Source organism: Falco punctatus (genome assembly GCF_963210335.1).
Source record: "Falco punctatus genome assembly, chromosome: 10".
In the NCBI taxonomy this organism is placed as follows: Eukaryota; Metazoa; Chordata; class Aves; order Falconiformes; family Falconidae; genus Falco; species Falco punctatus.
Genome location: NC_137590.1, coordinates 28,220,435 through 28,237,736, shown reverse-complemented (window position 1 = coordinate 28,237,736; position 17,302 = coordinate 28,220,435). Strand labels below are relative to the sequence as shown.

Genomic DNA, 17,302 nt, shown 5'->3' with positions numbered 1-17,302 from the left:
AACTTCAGGAGGCTTTTATTAAATGTAATTACTGGTACAATTAGTAACAGAAGACAATTAATCAGGGTGGCGTCTAAAGAAAGTTTTGTATAGTACATATTTATGCTGTTATTTTTAATGCACAAATGCTGAATCACCGTGCTTCATTTTGAAGAGAGCTGTTTTTAAACTCTGACACTGTTCTGTGTTGAATTCAGAAGCAGTCTCTGGACAGAGCTACAGATTCTTTCCCCATTCCTCATTCTCCATCTCCTGCCTCTGCTGCTCAGAGCTGTCAGGTATTGGGAAGAGAATCAGGGTGTTGTGTTGTGGTGATGACACTTATTAGCCAGCACTAAACTCAGTTGCTTCTGCTTCATTATAACTGTCTGCTCTATTAACATCTTTTTTTTAAAATGCATTTGTATATTTTCCCATTTGCATGGTTGGTTGGTTGGAAAGTTTCATGCTCTCAAATGATCCATCACAGTAAAATGGTGTGCTAATGGCAGATTTGGAATAGGATTCTTAACTTCTAAGCACAAGACAATGTGACAGTAACAATTGTGACTTGCACTTAACATTAAAAAACTGTTCCAAGGCCGCCTTTTGCTGGCAAATTAAAAATGAGTTGTGTGGACCGTGTGCTGCTGTCTGAATGTGCCTGGGCTCTGCCAAGCCTGTGCTGCCTCTGTCCCATGTGTGGTGCCTCTCCAGTGGCACTGGGGATGGTGGAAAGGGGAGGGAGATGGTTGGTGATGGCTGTGGTAGAGACAGGATGCTCATCTGTACTGACCTATAACAAAGCATAACACAATAAGACAAAGTAACATCCTCATACCTGCCTCTAATAAGAAAAGGGAAGCTCAGTGGCATCTAATCCACTTACAATTTCTTTTTCTGTACCTTTTGCATGTATATCTAGAGAGGATGAGATTTGTGGCAATTAATGCTAACTGCCAGCCCAAAATCAACAAAATCTTTCAAAACAGTTTCAAGTTGTTAACATGGATCATATTGTGAAGTCAAATGAGTTAAAAATATTCTGAATGTCTGCAGTAGGACTTAAATTGATTTTTAAAACAAACCAAGCTTCAGTTTGGGCTGTAGTCTCGGGAAGAACATGGCTGAGAGGGGAAGCAGATCTGCGGGATGTAAATAGTAGTTCAGACACCAGCATCGAAGGTTGTCAGTTTTTCTTCCTGGACCTTACAGCACAAGCCCACACTTTCTTCCAGAGTTATGTACAAACTGAGTCTTCAGGGTGTCTTTTCTTAGCCCCAAATGTGCATCTGTTGTTCAAGGCCGGTGAGGTCTGCCTGCCTTTGACCTCTTTTGAGAAAAACCAACGCCTGCAGCGTGAGACGCAAATGCCTGAGCCAGCACAGTGCAGGGTGATGGATGAGCATTTGGGGATGCTGCTGCATTTGTACCTGAGTAAACACAAAATGCTGGTGAACTCCCAGAGGGAAGCAAACCAGCTTAAAGTCCAAAACGCACCCCCCTTAAAGTCCTTGTGATGTCTGATTTGTGAATTGCTGCATAAACCTACAGAACTGCAGCAAATGAGTAATAAAGCGGCTGACTGATGCTTATTTTAATTGTATGTAGAGGGTGCTGTGTAAAACTTCAAGCAGCTAAAGCAGCTGTCCACTTAATAAGAATTTATATCTGGGTGTAGTGCAACGGCTTTATGTACATTTCTTTTTTTATCTCTTAACAGGGATCTCTGCGAAAAGAATTTCCTCACTCTATCGGGGGGAGTGACATTTGTTATTTTTGCAAAAAACGGGTATATGTTATGGAGCGGCTGAGTGCAGAAGGCCACTTCTTTCACAGGGAGTGCTTCAAGTGTGAAATATGTTCTACAACACTCCGTTTAGGAATTTATGCCTTTGATGTTGAAGAAGGTAATATAGGAGCTATTTAAGAATATTTTAAAATGTCTGAGTATTGATGCTTTTAATGGAACTAAAGAAAAAGACCTGGTTGAGTAGCTCAGTCAGGAGGAGGTCTGCCAAGCATGTTGTTTCCATCCATGCTGATCTTTGAGTCCTTGTATTTGCAGTTCTTGCCTTTCAAAAGAATGGAGTTATGACAGACCTGAGCTTTAAATGAAGAAATCCTCAGTAGAAAATATGTTGAGTGACCAAAATGCAGTTTGTCCAATCACAGGTCAAAGCTGGGGTGGGGGAGGTGATTTTTCTCCAGCAATATGGAATTATTCTCATCTCTTACTTATAACCAGTCAGTAAATAACATGATCTATAAGGATAAGCCATGATAGTGGCAGATTTACATGGATGGGGGGAATATAGGTTATTTCTTTCAAGATGTTATGGCTCAGGAGTTGAAAGCAGTAGCACTGGCCAAGCAGCAGTGTAATTTACTCCAGTCTCCTAGTCTGATGTAGAATGGGAGGTTAAGATCTTGGGCACTCAGTCCCCCCTACAGCCTGGGGTTTGGGCTGAGGAATTATCTTTTGCCTGGGATTTTTGAGGGGGTTTTTGTTTATTTGTTTTTTAGTTTAGAGGGAAATTATTAAACTGAATTGAAATTTCCTTGCCACTTCCAAATGATTTAAGTAGGCGAGAGTATTATAAGCTCATCTCCTTCCACAAAAGGATTAAAGACTCAAGGCCAAAGGTGGTTCTTTTGCAGAAGATTCTCTGGACTGCAAAGGCTTTTTTGAGCTGATTCTTTGACTTTTTGCTGCTTGATGGTTCTGTGTTGGTTTGTGACTTGCTATTGACAGACTCTTGTTTTCTGCTATTTATTAGTCTTAAATCTGTGGGGTAGATAAATCATCTTGCCTTATTTAACGGAGGTGCAAATCTGTGTACTGTAGAAGAAACCCATTCAGAGTTGTGAGCTACTCAGTTGATGACTAGTTTCCCGTTCCTTTTGCTGCCCAACCATTAATTATCCTGATTTCATCTTTTTATAGACACAACAGTGGGGTTTCAGTTCATATACATACAGCTAAAATATATAATTTATGTTTCCTCTTGTAGGCAAATTTTACTGTAAACCTCATTTTACGCACTGCAAAATCAGTACTAAACACAGAAAGAGAAGAGCAACGTTACAGATCCAAGGAAAGGTATGAATTGATTGTATTGCTAATGGAATGGTGAGGCAGCTTTATCTGGAGCAAGGTGCAATACTTGTGTGTGTACATGCGTGTGTGCGTGTTTTCTACCTAATGTCCAGAGGTAGTAATATCAATACTAAGATAAAACTTCCTGATTCTGTGAGTTTGGCAAATTTATAGTCTTGTTCTTGATAGAATTTAGCTTTGCTTGTACAAAGTTGAACTTCAGAGCAATTTGAAATGAAAATATATATAAAGACTTGAAAGCAGTAACAGAAACTGGATTTCCCATATTTTAGAAGTACGTTTAACATTTTTTTTTAATGCTTTATATAAGGACGCAACAGAAGCATGGAAGAAAGAGGAGCCCAAGACCACAGAGACCACCACAGAAAACACTTTGTCTACTGATAGCAGTCCAGAGGACAGGTCCCCAGGTATCCTGACTTCCTTCTTTAGGGGCACGCTAAGCTGGCCCCTTCGGGTGACAAGGGATCTGCTTGACATTCCCAGACGCCTGTCTAACTGGATGCATGGTTTTCTGCACGCTACCAATCTTCATTTCAGGGACAATGCATATAACTATACCTACTTGTACGAACTCTTGAGCCTTGGTGTGCCATTCCTCTGTGCTCTTCTAGAGGTACTTATTCATATGTACCGGGAAGCAGAGCTATCACTTGAAAATGTGCTTGAATGGGTGAAAAGATTCTATAGGGTTTAAATTCTTCTATGTGTCTTGCTCAGTTGTGCCTTTCAGATTTTCAAAATTAACCGCCTCACTATTTTCTTGAGGGTTTTCTCCCTTTTTTTTTTTTTTTTTTACTTTTCATGCAATTTAATGTATGAATTGAATGAATGATGGATTCCTTCTGATACAGACGAGATGCAATCACAATTTTCAATATAAAATGAACTGTATGTTAGAGCATGAAGGGCAGTGTCCAGATACATTTCCAGAACATGGAGACGGATGAAGGATATTTTGTGATTCCCCCGCTCTTGTTTTATCCTGTGACTGGACCGTTGAGGGAGCGGTACATTTTAAAACCATTCTTCTCCCTGTCCCCGACCCCCACCCACTTTTTTGTTGTTGTTGGTTTTTTGTTGTGTTTTTTTTTTTATTAGACCAAGAAAGAATATGTGTTCTTTCAGATGTTTGGGGAATATTTATGACAAATGACTGGGTTTTGAAACCTGAATATGGCGCATACCTTTTTTCATTATTATTTCCTTGCTTGCATCTTTGCTTTGGTTTATGAGGTGTATAACTTGCATGAATATGTTTAAAAAAAAAAAAAAAAAACAGCAAACAAACATGTACTTAATGCACATTGCTCCTAATCATGCCTTTTACATTTCTGACATGTGATAGATACCCTTTGTTGATAGTGGGTATAATCTGTACTACTAATTTATTTAAAGTTTTGAAATAAATTTGAAGAGCAACACTTAGTTGAGTGAAGGCTTGACTGAAACTGTAAGTCAAAGGAACTGGTAGTGTAATTAGATCTGATGTATTCCTCAAGTTGAGGCTTCCTCACTAGGTGGCTGATTTGAGGAATACCAATTTATGGAGCACTCATCCATAACTGAAATCACTGCTGTCGTGCCTTTGGGCAGGCACTGCTCCTATAGTCTTTTGGAATTTTTTAAAAATACAACTTTAGAACAAACAACAAAAACCTACAAACAAATTGTAAGAAGATCACTTTTTAGTTTGGTATTTAATTCATTTCAATGTGTAAAGCTGATGGCAAAAAGGTGAAATACTGTTATCTGGAGCAGATTTATGTAAATTTCTTTCAGATGTCTCTCAACAAGGTCTACTTTAATCAGAAGGTGTCAAGACAGGTTAAATAAGCTGTTTAACTGCAAGGAGGCACCAGCATCCCAAATTCTGGTTAGTTTCAGCCTAGTTAGCCAGTGAGGTAAGCATGCTCCCTGCCTCTCAAATACTTAAATGTTTAAATTCAGAAGTTAACCAGGAAATAGGTAAATGCATAAGCATGGTAATGTGTATAGCCTACAATTAAAGGCATCTGTAGTGTTTATTACTAGCCAGAAGAATGTGGTTTAAATGGTAGGAAATAACATTGCATTCAGTTAGTACCAAATTGAGGATCACCTTCCAGTGGTCTTAAATGACTGCACTGCTTATGGGCTGGCAGTTTTTAAATTTTTTTAACATAACGTGGCAAAAGATCATCTGAATTGTTTCTTAGGCATTAAAAGGAAATGTGTCTTCTGTTTAAAATAAATCACAAATTGGATTTTTCTTTTAGATACTTTGACTATTTTAACTGTGAGGATAAAGCTTTTCACATTTTAGAGTCATTCTGTACTTTGGGAAAAAAATGAAGTATATACACGCAACTTGAAAAAGCGCTCGAGAAAATTGTTTTGGTATAAGGTAGCATTCATCTGCAATAAATTGCCATTAATGCTCAAACATTTATTCAGCAAAACTTTTCTAGAATATTGACTGGATGCAGCAACAGTTTTATAGTAGCATGGTGGGCATCTGTATATATGTAAAGAAATGCACCTTTACCTTTTTTTTATAGCATTTAAAAAAAACTTCTTTGGAACACTGTTACTTTAGTTACTTGTTAATGATAGCAATTGTTTCACACTGAAAAGGAAAAAAATCTGCAGTGTGATTTACCATGTTACTCCTTCAACACAGCAAACTGCTAAGCGGTAAAGTTTTAAAATCTGGCTTGCCATCAATTTTGAATATAGTTTGTTGACAGCACAGTCTTTAGGAATACTTTTTCCTGAAATTTTCTCCTGCTGTTAGGAAATCTTCTGCTTTTCAGTAGAGTGAGCATAATGGTAAACTTACAGAAAACGGTAATATAATAAGAAACTTGGAAATCTCTGATGTCCAATGAATTTAAAGCAAATGAGTCTTTCTAGTAGAAAATCTAAAAATAAACAAAAAAAATTAAAAGATGGTATTAGCTTTATGTAGATTTATATGTGGGGAATAAAATCCCTGCATTCCCACAATAGAATTCAGAAACTTGTATAATGAAAACATTTTTCTGAGGAATTTTAATTACACTACGTATTCCACTGGGATTTTGCAGGTGATTCTGTTGGGAAGGTTTTTTATTGACATCAATATAATCGGTCAATTTTGGGTTTTTTTTAATCCCTTCATCTTAATATTCTGCTATTAAGATTCATACCTATTTGTCCTCATTCATGATTTAATGAAAAAAAAAGGCAGTTTCATTTTAGCCAGTTCTGCTTTGTGCCTACACATTCTTTCTGATGCTTTCCTATGCACCCAAGTTAAGTCCTATGTTTTTTTTCCTACTGTCTTCTCTGTCAATCTCCCTCGTTGCTTTTAGCCCAATTCATCTTTCCAGTGCTGCACCCGCTCACTGGCTGAAGCCTTTCTGCTCTCAGGTGACTTTTTCCGCTTGCCAGTTCCAAAATTGTGTGACTAACACCGTCGTTTGACAGCACTTCGTTGTGTGGTTTGTTGGGTTTTTTTTAAGACTTTTGAAGCAAACTGTGTGTGTCTGGTATATTAATGGATGCAAGCTTTGGCATGAACATTTAACCTGTTGCTGAGTTCATAGTTGTAGAAAAGGTAATGCCTGCACGCTCTGTAGAGAATGTTTTTCTCTCTGTGTCTGTGCATGTATATTCCTTGTGCCTTTAAGGTAAGTTAGGCAAGTAAATTCTTTCTTGAAAGAACTAGTTAAAGCCTTATTTCTTTCAAAGTATTGAAGGAAAGATTTAAAATAAGGTCAGGACAAGGTTAGCCAGCTGATTCTCCAGGTTAGTGTGAGCACCTATTTCCATTGAGCTCAAAGAGATACTGAGCAAGCAACATTGGAGCACTGTGGCGCTTTCTAAGCACCTCCTTGCTTTCATACTGGAAAAGTACAATATAAAAGGATTCTGTTGAAAAAGTAGCCAAAGTGATGCAAATTTGTCTTCCACCTCAAGTAATGTAGTAGGCAGGCCTAACAGCAATACCTGCTGCATGCTATTTTTAGTCTATAATATCAAAATGCCGAGTTTATATCTCCTGAGTGGTTTGGTTTGAATTGTTTTGTTAACTAGGCCTTGTTTGCCTATGAATGGATTTGTCTTGCTGCATGAGACATCGCTACTACTCTTCTCGACAAATTTGTGCATTTATTTTGTATGTATTTTTTACATAAGTTCCAGTATGTGTGATCACATTGATAATCTAGAAGGGGAAACAAATCTAAAGAAAGAACCGAGGGCTGTCTGACAAGCAAGGGCACTAAGGCTTTGGTTGACATGGTCATTACCTAGCCTTCCCTGGTGAGGATCCCTTTCAAAGGGAAGGGCTTTCAGGAACTGATCTAATTAAGCAGTAGCTTTCAGGAGGGGCCAAACGTCCTCTGCCACTCGCCCCATTGCACACACCTCAGCCACAAACACAGAAGGCTGCAGGGTCAGAGCCCCACACTCCTTATCTTGCTGACCTGTATGTTTGCGTGACAAGAGCAATATAATTTATTTATGTGGTTATCCTAAAATGTCTTGATGGCTTTGAAAGCCCCCACGCTGTGCCCACGAAGAAACCTTTCTGTATTTTAAGTGTTGCTTCCTGCACAAATGGTTAGGACATGACTTCCTATGTATTTCAGGGCTACTGTGTTTTGTGGCAAAGCTCAGCATGCTTTGAGATAAAGGTTGTGGCATAAAGGTCTGCCATTTCAAATTACTTTCCATTACTGTGTTTTTCACCCTTTGTTGCAGAGTCTTCCTAGCTTCTCCTGGCCAGTGAGGATTCTGTCCTTCTCCTCCTCAATCTTCTGTCTTCATTTTACTTTATAATCTTAACTGAAAATTTTTATTAAGTAGTTTTTAACGCTGTATTTAAATTTTCACATGGAAATTCTGTATTTTGCACACAGTGAAAATTGTTTTAGCTTTATTTATGATATCTACTGTAAACAAAAATAAATGTAGTTCTTTGTAAGTCTCCTTGTTTCATCTCTTCCTTTTAAAAATATTTCCTGAGGACAGAGACTTAATAGTGACTTCATACTAATTTTGCATATTCCTTTTCTGGTGGATGCTGTTGTGTTATCTTTGTTATGGCCTGATCCAAAGGCCAAAGAGTTTCACTGTGCTGGTATAAATCACATCTGTGTCCCATTTGAGAGGGATATATGCCCGGATCCTTGACAAGTTATCCCATCTGCTACAGATCAGGAGGCGCCTGGTGTTGGGATTCATCCTTCCTGGGAATCATAAGTTGGTGTTGGTGAGCATGGGGGTTGCTTCTATTGCATACACAAACGGCACCTGTCCTCTTCTCTTTGACTTCTGTTCCTTTCCTTATGATTTGATTTTACATATTAACAAATGTGGTAAGGGTCATGCTAAATTAACGTGTTCGGGATTTTATATGGTGTACAGCAAAAGCAGATGATAACTGTGGGTAAAGCTTTACCTTTGCTGCTGGCTCTGCAGTGCTATTTGCACGTTCCCTGTATGTTCTGGGCCGCTGGAAGCTGCAGCTAGTGGTGACATATTATCTGTTAACAATGGCCTTACTTCATTCATTTATTTATTTATTTTAGCCTTCCTGAGCTCTGTCATAGCTTTTTTTAATTTTCATTTATTATTAAAGCTGGTGGTGTGGTTCTTCAGCAAGTTCTTCAAAAGAGCTTTCCTAAGTCTTCCCTCCCCTTCATGATCTTTTTTTGCTTACTCTGCAGAACTTAAGCTATTATCTCTTCCTTTGTATTTCAAGAAAAAAAAAAATCCCAGGAGGAATAGTCCCAATAATTTAACAGAAAGATTCTGTGATACAATTTTATAAAGTTAATTAAAACTGAGCCTCACTAGGGTTGTTTGGATGGCAGAAATGAATTTTTTGAAAGTGTTGCTAAAGTCAACATTGCTAAAAACCAGCAAATGTTATTCCTGATGAACTATTTCATCTTCCCTGCCAAAGAAAAAGCCACCATGCACAGTCAAAAGTTTGATGTCTGAGGGGGAGATGATTTACATAATGATGAAAATAGGGAAAAAAATACCATTTAAGACAATGCTTGGCTCTTCCATAACTGCAACAGACTAAGTAATTTGGGTAAAATGAAATTTGCTCTTTGCACAATTTACAGTTTCAAAGCAGGCTCATTTCTGCCATCGTTACTTGATCATTTTAGGCAGTGGCATGGAAACATCAGAATGGGTTTTTGTGTCTGCAGAAGGTGATGATTTGTTTGGCACTGAAGCTTTGAAAGGCATCAGATGTTCATGCTGTTCCCATAAAGTTTCACTTACTCCTGCTAAAATACCAGTACAATAACTTGAAATTGGGATTATGTTAGAGTCTAGATTTGTTGTAATTGTGTTTCTTGTGGTGGTGCAGAAGGCCCAAAAAGTCAAATCACTAGCAAATCCTATCACTGGAGGGATATACTTCACAGTAAACAGTCCATGCGCTGGAACACTCATGGGCAAGACAGGACACAGTGTACGGAAAAAGAAATAAAACAGACAAAATAAGCAATGTGAGGGGAGCAAGTCTGTGTTAGTCCCCTCACTCTCAGTCAAAATGATTACACAATAAAACTAAATATTCCTTGTTTTGCTCCCAGAAATGTTACTAAAAGAAGAGACTATTGGGTTAAGGTCTGTGTGAATTTAGCAAGCCTACTTTAGGACTCCTGTCCTCCTCTGGCCATGTGAGCAGACCTCTCTGAACCCTGCCACCGCTCCCTCCAAAAGTTCCAGCACTCTCAAGTCTCCAGCAAACACGCACTGTTATAAATGCACCCCAAAGCAGTAACACTTTGTCCCTTCACATAGTTGGAATTGGCAGCAGTGCTTGTTTGAAAGGTCTTGAGCTGACGCTGAACTGGGTGCCTTCTGAAAATCGTGGGTTTAGAGCAGATGATACTAATGCCTCTACATAGTTAACACTTTCTAAGATTTGAAAGCTACTTGATGTTATCAATGCCGTTGTCACATTTGTACCTCTACTGCCGTGTTTGCTGTGTCTGGTGGGCTCAGGAGCTGCTCTCTCTATCCTCTTTATACTGGTTCAAATGGGTTCTGAACTTGTCTGTTGCCATTAGGGCCATTTGGATTGGAAATATGTACGTAGATGTGCTTTCTTTTTTAAAAAAAAACAAAACAAAACAAAACAGGGTAATCATTTAATCTTAAAGCAAAGCAGCATTACCTGCCTAGATGTCTTTTAATGAAAATCAAACGTGCTGGGATTCTGTGAAGGTAATCTTCCTTTATTATAATTATGCTAATGCTTTAAAATAAAAAAGATCTTGCCACTTTTAAACATACTTGATTTGAAAAACAGAGTACAGACAAAACTTCTTAAAACTGCTCACATTAAAAAAATCAGTCTTTCATCAACTCTAGTAAGAAGAGCAATTTCTGTTCCTCTCAGTTTCTTCTAGACTGCTACAGCTATAAAATGCCAGTGAAAGTTGCTTCCGTATGTATTCCAACCTCAAGCAAGGGCTATGGTCTGCGTTTTCCCACAGCATTATGGCAATTAGTTACTATAATTGGCTTTAATTCACTTCTGGTTCACTTATTCCTCGCATTCCAATCAAAAAAAGGAGTTCTGAAGTGCGCTGAATTCTGCATTAATATTTATGTTTTTGAAGGCATGACATGTTTGCAGATGACTTGATATTTTTTTTCCATGAAAGATTATGTTGCTGAAGATCAGAAGGCATTATGTGTTAATGCTTGATCCGAGTATCCATATTAGTCATGTAAATATTTCCCCAAGTCTCTTTCCTTTTCTTCATGAACTGTGTTAACATAAAAAGAAGGGGAGGCTTTGACCTCATCTCATCAGGTGGTGGGCTCCAAATTTCTTTGATATGGATGGAATTTCTGATGTGTTTTTTTTGAAATGTGAAATTACGAAGAAATTTGCATGTTTCTATAGTCTTAAATTTGCTCTTTTGGCGTTTATTCTGCAGGTATTCGTTCACGTCTTTTGCTTTACAGTTTTTGGTGCTTCGAGTCTGTATACAAAAAATAGTATTTTGACAGGCACTGATCACTCTAGAGATTGAAACTGTTGTTGCTGCACTCCAAATTTGCAATTACTACATGCATTAATATACCAGACTAACACAGATTGCTCTGATAAAATATGTATTCACTCGAAAATTATAGAAATTGTGTTGTTATCATAGGTTTTGTTTGAGAAGCGGTTTGCCATAAAGGTATACATTCAGTTTATCCAGCAGGTTTTCACAGAGTTGCTTTTTCCTTTATTAATTTTTGTATTAGAGTGTTAATTATTAAATGAGTGTTAAGAGTGTTAATGAGCCCTGTACCGGATGCATCCAGAAGTCAGGTGCTTTGGGTTCTGCCTTGCTTCGCCACTTCCAAATTCCCCACTTGTATGTCGTGCCAGAATCCAGAAGTTCCTGTGTATGGAATAAGGGATGGATACTTGGAAAAAAGCGTTCTGCTGCTGGAGAACCGGCGTGGGTGCTGGTGTGGGCCCCTGTGGGGTGGGAGCAGATGAGGGGCCGGAGCGGGGAGCTGGGGAAGGGGCGGTTGGGGCCTTGGGCACAGGTGGTGGGGCTGGGGGCTGCCTGGCCCTGGTGCCCTTACCCTCTGCCATTTGCTAGCTGCCACCGCCTGGAAGTGGCTTCTGTTAGGCGTTTGAGGCAAGCATGAGGAGAAGGGAGGAGGAATGTGGCCAGAATGGAGATCTGCGGAAGGTCAGGCGCGGTATCTTTCAGAGGAGGCCTTTCCCAAGGACAAATTGGCCGGTGGGGTGAAAAGTCCGAGCCAGGGCAGGTCAGTTGTGGGGGGCTGGGGGTGCCCTGCGGCCTCCTCGGGCGGATCGGTGAAAACCGTAACGCGGCGTCTTCGGTCTCACACTGCCGCGGGCGAGCCCCCCCCCCCCCCCCCCCCCCCGTGCTGGAGGCGCCCGTTTCAGGGCGCCGCTGAAGCCGGAGCCGTAGCGGGCTCCCAGCGGGCTCCCAGCGCCTGTGGCGGGCCGCTTCCCCTCGGCGCCACCGCCCTCCCAGCCGATCCTCCCCCGCGCTGAGAGGAAGGTGCTGCCTGCTGCCCCCGCCGCGTTCTTACGGCACTGCCGCGCTATCGGCAGGGCTTATACGTTGCTTTTTTTGGTTTATCATACAGTAGAAGAAGTCGGAGGGACAGTGCAGTGTGCTGGGTGTGCTGCAAGTCTATTTGTGGTCTGCTTGCTGACTGAATTTCTTCACGTCAGCTTTCGATGCCAGCCGGTGTTTGCTTTCACCATCAGAGCTGCCTACGCTGATGAGTAACCCTGCTTTAAAGTCGTTCGCTCCTGTCCTTGCCTTAGTCAGCAGCTCCATACAAGGCCAGGCAGAGTCCACTAGCCCTCAGAATGAGTTATGGGGTGACACAGCCTAATGGCAGGCCAGGGCCCTCGGGGCTGCCAGCCTTGAGAGCAGGCCACCAGCTTGGCCGGGGCCTGCGTGGGGGACGGCACCACGGTGGCCTGGTGGGGAAGGTGAGCCAGCCTGCCCGGGTACCCACTGGCAGGTGCAGCGCTGGGGCTGTCAGTGGTGCTTTTCACCTGAGGAGCTAAAAGCCCTTGGCCAGGCCGGAGCAGCTGGGGCAGCTTTGGGTAAGTACTGCTGCTGCCTCGCAGCGTCAGGGAGGCACAGGGAGGTGTCAGAGGTACCAAAGCATCACATCCCCAGTGCAGGCTGTGACACCTAATACCATACCATCACGTTTACTTTCTCCCACCCACCCCCAAACAACGCCTGCATGCAGGTATGCAGCGTGGGCAGGGCTGGAAGAAATCAGCCATTTCTTGTCTGCTTTTCCTGAGCCACAGAGGGGTGCCAAGCTGCTGGCCCTTGGGGCAGGGCAGCTGTGGCAGGGTCCCCTCTCGCCACCCGCAGCAGGTATGAACAATTCCTTACCCACTCCAAGACCCTGGCCAGGGGGTCTCTACCCAGTCAGTCCTCAGACCTTGTGTTTGGGGAGGACGGACCCCTAGCTGGGCAGATCAGAGTGCTCTCTGCAGAGTTTTCTGGACCAGCCTCCCTGCAGGAACTTTATTGCTGACCACCAGCACGCTGGAGTGTTGTGGCCCAAAGCGGAAAGGTTGATGCTTTAAAATTTGTTGTTTCCTGGCTCTGTTTCTGTTTTTTTATCTGCCTTCAGGGATGTTCTCTGGTTTTGTATTAGTTTAAGTTTTCGTACCTTGGCTAGCTCTGCAAGACTAGCTGCCCTTTCTGCTTGTGCAGGGCTCCCATTTGGTCTGACTTGCCTTAGCCAAGAAATACCATGGGAGCTCTAACTGTACCTTGCTTAGAAATTAATTCTCCTCTCATGACTTAAAACTAGCTGAAGAGGATGAGGGAGGATAAGCATGAATGCTTCTGGCTGTTTACGGCATAGTGGTGTTGATGGGGAGGCTGCTGCAGCTGGCTTGGTTGGGGTTTTTTCAGTGGAGCATCTTTGACCATTTTTGTCCAAGACAGGCAGAGCATGCACAGAGCAGCCACTCCTGGGCAAAGCTGATAAAGCACAGCTGCCCTGAGGCAGCTGGTGTCCGAGGCACTTGGCCCAGTGCTTCTGGTGGGGTGGGAGGCATTGTTTGGCAGAGTTCAGGCTTTGCGCTGTTGTGAGCAGCACATGCTTTGCCCAAGGTGGGGGGAAATGGCCAACCCGGTCCAGCTGTCCCAGCGGGGGCTTGGCTCTGCCCAAATTTGGCTGGTTCCCGAGCCCTTGTCATCTCCTTGCCAGGTCACAGTAACGTGATTTGCCTGACACTGGTTTGACAGATGACTCAGGAGCTGTGGCAGCCCATAAAGTCAAGCTGCCTTGTCAAGTAGGACTTGCCAGTATGAATAACATCTCCTGCTTAGTCTGTTCATTAGCATGAGTGTTATCAGTGGGGACGCTCAAGCGCTGGAGCAATCAACGCCTTATAAATGGTAATCATAGAAGGTGCTGAGAGCTGTCTGCGAAGCCTTGGTGGGTGGATGCTAAGCTGCTTTTGGAAAGGGCCTCTCCTTTGCCATGTGTGCGGTGGCACGCTGCTCCCCAGCAGGTTTCTGAAGGGAACCCATGCCAGGAGCTGTCACAGGACTGTGGTGTTTTCATCAGCTAAGCAAACCCCATTGCAATTGCACTGCTGAGCACGGCATAACATGGAAATAGGTTTCAGTGCTTCTCTGTGCAGCACTGAACTGTCATGGTGTGGGTGTGATGCCAGTGCGTAACTCAGCACCTTTCCCTTATTCCACTGGGCTGATGTGTTGGCAAAGCCTCTGGGACCAGGAGGAGGGGTGCAATGATGTGTTTTATCCATATTGCAGTAGCAGAGGGACCTTGCCTGCTGGTAGACTGCATTTGGTGGCTTGTTAGTCACGGAGGGCCAGTAAACAGCTCTGAGATTTGAGCTTTCAAAACTCTGAGCTTGAGCTTTTTGGCAGAGTGGTCTGGTAGAGCTGGCATGGCCCCACCACGCCGAGCAATGCATGGTGGTGCTGAGACCGTGAGACAGCATCAGTCCTGGATTTGGGTCTGCACAGCTCAGTGCCTCATGCAAACCCTCCCTTGGTCCCCACAGGGGCTGGCAGTGACACCCTGTGACACAGGGAGAAGTTTGCTCTCCCAGCACGAGGCAGACGGGACAATGCAGCCATGCTCTCCTGTTTAGCTTAAGCAGAACCGGCACAGGAGCCTGATAGCTGTGGGGGAGAGCTGCCCTGTATTTCCACTGGAATAAACTACCCTAAAATCACTCCAGGAGAAAATTACTAACAAAACTAATTGCAGGCTTTCAGGGCTTTAAGGATATTCACGTAGCTCATGTCTGTAATGTGCAGCATATTACAGACAAGAAAGGCCTCTCCACTGCTCTGCTTGGTTGTCAGCTTTGCCCTTGTGCTTGAGGGAGGAAGGTGAGCCAAGGCATTCAAGCAAGCACTTGAGGCCCCTGAGTTCCTGGTTTTGCATGCCCAGAGATTTCTCCATCCTTGTTTCTGGGCTTCAGGATGGCTTGTGGGGCTCTGCAGGCCTGTGGGGATCTTACTGCCATGCTCCCTCCATGGCCGTTCCTGCTGGGCAGAGCCTTTGCAGAAAAGCAGTGCTGCTTGAAGGCCTTCATAGATGCTGAAATGCATCCAGACCACAGAGGATGCTCATACAAAAAGTTATTAAAAAAGAAAAAAAGAGGCAAGGCACAAATGCTTTTTTAGGTTATGGTGGATCATCACTGTGTGTTATTCTCTAAGTGCATGAATTTTACAAGTCTGTCATTAAAAGAATCACAATTGCAGTGATCTTTCAGTGAGCAGAAGACCATACTGAATTTGCATGCTTTTTGCTAGGATGAAGCTGCCTTAAGCCTGCAGGGCTCTGAGAGTCTCCAGAGAGATGAAGGGAAAGGTCGCTTAAAAACTCCTGCAGGAGGGCTGCTGCTGGACTTGTATATACTGGGACCTCCAAATACCATCATTATATTCCTAATTAGAGGCTGCTACTTTGCTGAGCCATAAACAAACTGCAGTTTGTTTCTCAGATTTGATAATCGGCTTGAAACAAGCCCCTGCCAAGGTACCAGCCATGCCTGGCTCCTGCTCGGCGTCTGTGCTGAGATGGGGGAGTATCTTCATACAGCCTGTGCTCCCCGACAGTGGAGTGAAGGATTTGGAAGGGCTGGGGCTCTGGGTGCAGGCTGGCAGTCCAGCGTGGGGCCTTGCTGTGTTGTCCCAAAGGCTTGGGTTGCTTTGTTGCCTTCTCTGCTCCTTGGTACAAACTTCCCTGAGTGGTCTGGTCTGCTCAGCCACGATCTCTGCTGGGTCTGATGGGTGAATTTCTGCAAGTCCACCCAGAAGCCACAAACTGGCTGAATGAGGATGGTCTTGCTGTCCAAATGTTCTTAGTAATTTACTTTCAGTAAGTAAATGACCATGTTGTTTGAATTATTGGTGCTATGGGGGAGTATTTGTGCTCCTTGACCACATCTGTGCAGCTGCAATAAGGCCCACCTCCAAGTTTTGTAAACCTCCCTAGCGTTGCAGAAATCTTACAATGTCTTTGTCCTTCACTGGCTGTGTCTCTGACTCATTCGAACCAGTGCAAAAATTGCTGCTTCAAATGTAAGGATGAGCTGGCACAATATTGAATCAAAACTTGGCATGATGCTTAATGGGGAATAAAAGTGTATTTTGCTGGAAAGAGGTTTGCATCTGCCTGTGGGGTCTGCAGGAGCTGTTTGTCCGAGCCCATATGTTGGGGTGAGTTTTGAACAGTCCTGACCTCTGGGTGAGTGCAGACTCAGATGCGAGCGCTGCAGATGAAGCTTTAGGAATACTTCCCAATTACCACAGTTTAGCTAAGTCCTTGCCCTGCAAGGAAAACAGTCGTTTCTCTCCCTGTGTGTGGAGAATGAAGTGGGTTTTGAAATACAGACAAAGGAGAAATTGTTTATCCAAATTTTTCATCGTATTTGAGTGGGAGAGCCAGATGAATACAGATTGTTCTGGTGAAATCACTGACTGTATTGCTGCTGTTTAAATAAGTGAAGGCAGCTAAGCTCCACCGATTACTTAAAAAAAAACAAAAACAAACAAAAAAACACACAAAAAAACCCCCCAACCTAAAAAAAAACCTAAAACAAAGTTATTTGCTCTCGATACAAGTCATTCAAGGACTGTGATCAGGATTACTCTGACTGAGGACAGACACTTGCACTGAAGAGACGGGTGGTAGAGCCTGTGTGTTGGACGTGCTGCTGCCAGTCTGTTACTAAAGCGAATGAACTCGCGCTGGGCTTTGGCTGGGAGGGCAGCTCATTCTCCAAAGGCTGGTTGCCCATGCCATGCCGTGGTGCAGTGTACCCTTCGTCGGTGTGGTCAGTGTCCTTGGGCTAGCAAGGGTGAGAAGACCCTCACCTACCCGTGCCCATGGTGTGCCCAGTGGTGAAGTGCAGCCACTGGCTGGTGTGCTTCAACCCAGCCTGACTCCACTCTCCATTTGGAACCTGCGTTGTTTTCATGTGGTTTAGGAAGAAGAAACATGAGGCTGGTTTTGTGGTACCGCAGAGGTATTCTCATTGCTTTGACAAGCAGAGACCCCCCCAAGCCCTCACCTCAGACCAAGGTCCACCTGCTGTGGAGCCAGCAAGATGTCCCCAGCCCCAGGAACTGCCTAGCTCAATACCAGAGCCAGGCTGTAGCTGGGTGAGGGCTGCCAAGGTTTGAGGCT

The 17,302-nt window shown here is 43.2% G+C and overlaps 1 protein-coding gene across 9 annotated transcripts in view; it reads left to right on the top strand.

Annotated features, from left to right (window-relative positions):
• Window positions 1–17,302, top strand: part of MICAL2 (microtubule associated monooxygenase, calponin and LIM domain containing 2) — a 132,782-nt gene that overhangs the window by 74,512 nt on the left and 40,968 nt on the right. For 5 of the 9 annotated variants that reach the window (XM_080404614.1, XM_080404612.1, XM_080404611.1 and 2 more), the window contains 3 exons: window positions 1,703–1,889; window positions 2,994–3,082; window positions 3,411–3,510. In XM_080404614.1, the coding sequence (XP_080260740.1) occupies window positions 1,703–1,889; window positions 2,994–3,082; window positions 3,411–3,510 (376 nt within the window). Of the gene's footprint in view, window positions 1–197; window positions 279–1,702; window positions 1,890–2,993; window positions 3,083–3,410; window positions 3,511–6,435; window positions 8,052–17,302 lie in introns of those variants that run through there. The other 4 variants (XM_080404613.1, XM_080404608.1, XM_080404616.1 and 1 more) reach the window with 3 other exon arrangements.